General features: G+C 38.3%; 1 protein-coding gene across 2 annotated transcripts; it reads right to left on the bottom strand.

Annotated features, from left to right (window-relative positions):
• Positions 1-2523: 2523 nt before the first annotated feature.
• Positions 2524-4462, bottom strand: LOC131334457 (WEB family protein At1g75720). 2 transcript variants are annotated; one of them, XM_058369474.1, is made up of 2 exons: positions 4183-4462; positions 2524-3259 (listed from the first exon to the last, which is right to left on the bottom strand). In XM_058369474.1, exons 1-2 carry the CDS (start codon positions 4327-4329, stop codon positions 2801-2803), a joined length of 606 nt encoding a protein of 201 aa, XP_058225457.1. In that variant the 5' UTR covers positions 4330-4462; the 3' UTR covers positions 2524-2800. The 2 variants fall into 2 exon arrangements, with proteins under 2 accessions (XP_058225457.1, XP_058225458.1); XM_058369475.1 differs by having other exon boundaries at positions 2524-3253; positions 4183-4419.
• Between the last annotated feature and the right edge of the window lie 266 nt (positions 4463-4728).

Consider the following 4728-nt stretch of genomic DNA (forward strand, 5'->3'; position numbering starts at 1 on the left):
ACCTGCAGGACTAAACAAATCCAAACTTTTTAGTTTTAAAACACTGCTTAGAGTTGAAGATAATCAAAGAATTAACCCCACTAATCCTTTTTTGAACAGTAACCCCACTAATTAAAACCATTGTACTTTGTGTGGACAAGGGAAGCCCATGCAAATGAGTTGGGCACATGGTTGAGACAACATCTTCTTCTTCTTCTTCTTTCCCAATGTGCTCCTTCAATTTCCTTTAGTATATAGAAAAAAAAAAAATTTAAAAGGAGTTTATAATCAAGTAGTTGTAGAGTACCTGGAACGGAGGTTAGACTCTTGCTTGCACAAGTCTTTAGTTCGATTCTGACAAGATCTTTGTTTTTTGCTCGGCAAAAGAAATTATATTAATTTATGAAAATGACACAAAGATTAAAAGGGGCAATGGCAAACAAAAGCTACCCGAGACTCAAAGAGAAACGACAGCAAGAAGTCAACAAAGACACAAAGTCTTTAGTTCGATTCTGAGCAAAGGCATAATCCTTTGAGCTAGGCTGCAAGAGGTCATTCTCTTGTAAATTTCCTAGTCCGGTTTTGCTTTTATCGCTTGACTTTCATCAGACCAGAGAGAGAATTAGTCAAAGTCTACGTAAGCAGGTCTAGACACCCTTCATGCTAAACAAAAAAAAAAAACCCTATTTCTATTTATATGCATGACTCTTCACAACACAAAATGATAGAATTACACAGTAGAGAGAGAGAGAGAGAGAGAGAGATGTACAGGCAACAAAGAGAGAGCTTTGGTGTACAAGTAAGGTCATCAGGTTCTGAATTAGACCAACTCCACCACCCTCAAACTGGGGTTTCCCCTTCTTCTTCTTCTCAAAAGTTCAATTTCTCCGCCATGAAGCTATTCGATCGGTTTCGCAAGATTGTACTGCGCTTTGTCTTCTCCGTCCCGCCTAAAAGGGTGTCTCAGGCCACGGCAAGATCTTGCGATGAATATCGGTCCGATCAGCCACCAAAGACTTCGTGTTGTAGCTCGTATTACTCGTCGAATTCGCATTACGACGAGGCCGTTGCTGATTGCATAGAGTTCTTTAACAAATCAAAGGAAGCAGGGGGGAGGAACTAAGATGCGATGGTGTGATGATCGATGAATTCACTTATGTTTGCCTTTTTTGGTTTCAGTTCTGTTGGTGAATATTGTCACGGCTTTTGTACCTTCGTGGGCTAAAAATTTGTTGTTCTACTTTTGTCCTGGCTTTTTTGTTTAATAACAAATGAACGATTTCCACGGCTCTGTAATTTGATCCAAAAAGATTGATTATCCACAACGGATAAGGCAGTCCATTTTATGTAGGCAAGCTAGGTTTTAAATGGTAGCATCTTTACATATATAGTCGCATAACAGTGTTTGGAGCACTAAATTAACGAATACATAGCAGGAATCGGTTGTGGCGGTCTTGAATTTTCAAGAAAAAAGTCGGGTAATATGCATGCAATTTTCCATTAAAAGCAGTAAATCGGATTGAAATGTGTAGTGTCTAATTCAAAATCAAGTAGCAATAAGTAGAGAGGTTACCAAGACTCGTACACCAAATTTGAAAAATTAAAAATAACCAATGTGAGATAAGCTCTGGCACTCCCCTGCACGTGCAATCCCTCATGACCCCATACGCAGCCATGTGAAAAGAGTCCATAACATTAGGATCATAAAAAAAAAAAAAAACAAGTTGCACTCATGGCACAAACAACAGAGCGATCAATTAAGAGAGTTTTATATATCCAAAAGATTTTGAAAGCCTAGTTTTGATACTATGTTAAAATATCCAACGCAAAACCTATTTAGTATTTGCAATACGTGGAGAGAACGTCCAAACTCATATATATACCAGTTTTGGAGATTATATTTACTTATTGTGGGAGAAGCTCTAAGATATATATTAATTGTTAAGGATTTAATGAAAAAGTTACTATCAACTTAAACTTTGTTGGTGGTTAACAATCAAACATAACGAAAAATTAAAGGGGTTGTTAAAAGTCATTTCGTAGTGGTTGAAGGGCTATTTTCGATTCTCCTAGATTTTTTTTCAACATATCTTGGATATTACTTTCTCTCATCGTACGTGCCTCACTACTCACTAGATTGGGTCATTCGATCGAACATCGAAGTGAACTTCGAGCCTAAATATTAATATCAAATGTTTTTAACAAGTTCTCTGACTTGAATCTCCATGCAATTTTACTTGCTCCGTTTTCCTGGGAGGATGCTCGAATTGAATCTAGAGCGGTTAATCCGGTCGTTCATTTCGGCACGGACGGCTCGAATTGAATCTAGGCATCTACAGGGATCAAGATGCTCGGTAGCATCCCCCATCCCTTGTACATTTTCCGTGCCGTTACTCTTCTTTCTTTCTTTTTCCTTCTGAATTTGATTATCTATTGTATACTCTCTCTTTTTTATTACTCAGGTGTTCGGACCAGCTTACGCGCACCTCGACTAATTTTGAGAAAACAATCCATATGTAGTGTACACTTTAGCGATCAGATATAAAATCTCGAAGCAAAAGAAATTGTGTCCCATTATTTGCAAGAGAAAGAACAGTACACTGATATTGCTTGATCTTCATACCTTATTACCAAAACTCTTAATTACATAGGGTACATACATAAATACCTTATTAATGTCGAATTCTCCTCTCATTTTAAGACTTTATTGGTACGTGCAGGGTCAAATTGAACGTACAAAATAAATAAGATACACAAAAAAAAATTACGATTATTGGATTAATTAAGTTGAAAATTTTGCATCGTCCTTGAAATTAACCTTTCATTTCTTCTTCGAAAAAATGCCTCCGATTAGCGGAATAAGCGGCTTCTTTTTCTTCTTCTTGAGAGAAGGGTGTCTTTCCAGAATCGTGTCGCCGCCTTGTGGCACCATGACCCGAGCCGACGAGGGAGGGTTCGCGAACGTCACGTACCTCTTCTTCTGGAACTCGACCGGCCCTTCGTTTCTCGTCCGCGGTTTGAGATGATCAAAGCTCGTCGAGTCCTTCGTGAACTCGACGTGTTTGATCTCTGCAGACTCGACGATCACCTGCTTTTCGGATTCTCTCTCCTTGAGCTGTCGAAGCTCGAGCTTCGTCCTCTCGAGTTCCTGTTGTAAGGTGGAGAGGCAGGTAGCCATTACTAGGCTTTCTTCTCTTGCTTTTTGGAGATTTTCTTTTGTTTCCTCCAGCTCTGTTGTAACAGTTACAAGACCATTTCCACTTGCATCATTGTTCTGCATCTTGAAAACCAATAAGCTATTGAAATTACTATCATTATACATAAGATACATATAAATACATTGAACTCCCGGCAATCGGGCGGTCGAAGTGCGTGTAAACTGGCCCGAACGCCTGAGTTATAAAAACTATGACCAAAGAACTGAAAAAAAAAACGGTGTTACTTGAGGGAAACCAAAGCTATTGATTCTCTATCAAAAGCTTATACTATTGGCATAATAATATTGTTACTCTATTATTTTTTAGTTATTTTCTAACTTTACTACAAACTGAGGAATAGATGAATAATTGGCAGAATTGTAACAGAGGAAAAGGCCAGGGAGATTAACTATAGAATCTTATGAAATTGAATTAATTGCAAGTACAAAAAAAAAACACACACACACACACATTAGGTTTACACGGTTCATTTCATTTGGGCTACGTGAAACTTGATGATCCACCTTGGGTGTTTTCAAATATCGAGTGCATCGGTGAAACTTAATGATTCGTCTTGTGATTTTTGTGGTTTGGAGGGAAAATCCGAAAATCGTTTGAATATGAATAAATCAGTTGCATTATACCATTGGACATTTCAACCCCTTATTTGTGGTTGTTTTTTTGTCCTAAAGAAAGAAATTTGCATTGATCAACATAATAATTAGGGATACCCCTAATGGGTTTTCCCTTACATTGTCCAAATTAAGACCACTTGCAGATAGTACATAATCTCTAAATTATGAAAACCATGTAATGATCTTAAAATCAATAATGTCACGTTGACCAAATCGAGATGGACATTCAAAAATCATCAACTTCTTACAATTACATGTTCTGAACTTGGGGACCGTGTACTACGATAACTTCTTTTTTTTGTCTCTTCGAGAACGTGCGATAAGAATGGAACGATACAGAGAGGCACAGTAGGTTTTTTTTTGTTAATTACCTCTTTGAGCTTGTTGGAATAGACCTCTCCAGCCAGAACTCTCTCACCAAACAACATAACAGCCTCCTTGACCGACCGGAACGGTGCAGTTGTATCTATCTCCGCCCTCTTCGTCGTCCTCAACCCCTGTCCATTTCCACCCTCCATTGGTCGATTTCTCTGTGCTTGGATTTGCTGAAGATTGAAACAATGTTGACCTTTTTAATTTGATGAGAGAGAGAGAGAGAGAGAGAGAGAGAGAGAGAAGCAGCGGAGGGAGCTTCTTTTCTTGGCGTCCACTTCACTAGAGAATTCTGGTACTGGTAGTTACAAAATACTTGTTTGAAGGTAAGCTGCTGGTTCTGATTAAAAAAAAAAAAGCTAAGGTGCTGGTTGCTGGGCGGTCTTAGTTTATTGGATCTGGGCTGGGGGCCCATATTCTGTAATTTGAGAGAGAGGGAGGGTGAAGTAATTTGTTCGAGTTTGTTTTGAAATCTTAATGAGACTGTAAAAAAATATTCAAGCTTGGTTTGTTTATACAAGAGACGAATCTTGCAGAAACTTTTA

Source organism: Rhododendron vialii, chromosome 7a (genome assembly GCF_030253575.1).
Source record: "Rhododendron vialii isolate Sample 1 chromosome 7a, ASM3025357v1".
NCBI lineage: Eukaryota > Viridiplantae > Streptophyta > Magnoliopsida > Ericales > Ericaceae > Rhododendron > Rhododendron vialii.

Bases quoted from the DNA above. Each gene is read 5' to 3' on its own strand.
- LOC131334457 (XM_058369474.1), bottom strand. From the start codon at position 4,329: ATGGAGGGTGGAAATGGACAGGGGTTGAGGACGACGAAGAGGGCGGAG. The intron at 3,260-4,182 runs GTAATTAACAAA...TTGGTTTTCAAG, and splicing joins ATTCCAACAAGCTCAAAGAG to ATGCAGAACAATGATGCAAG.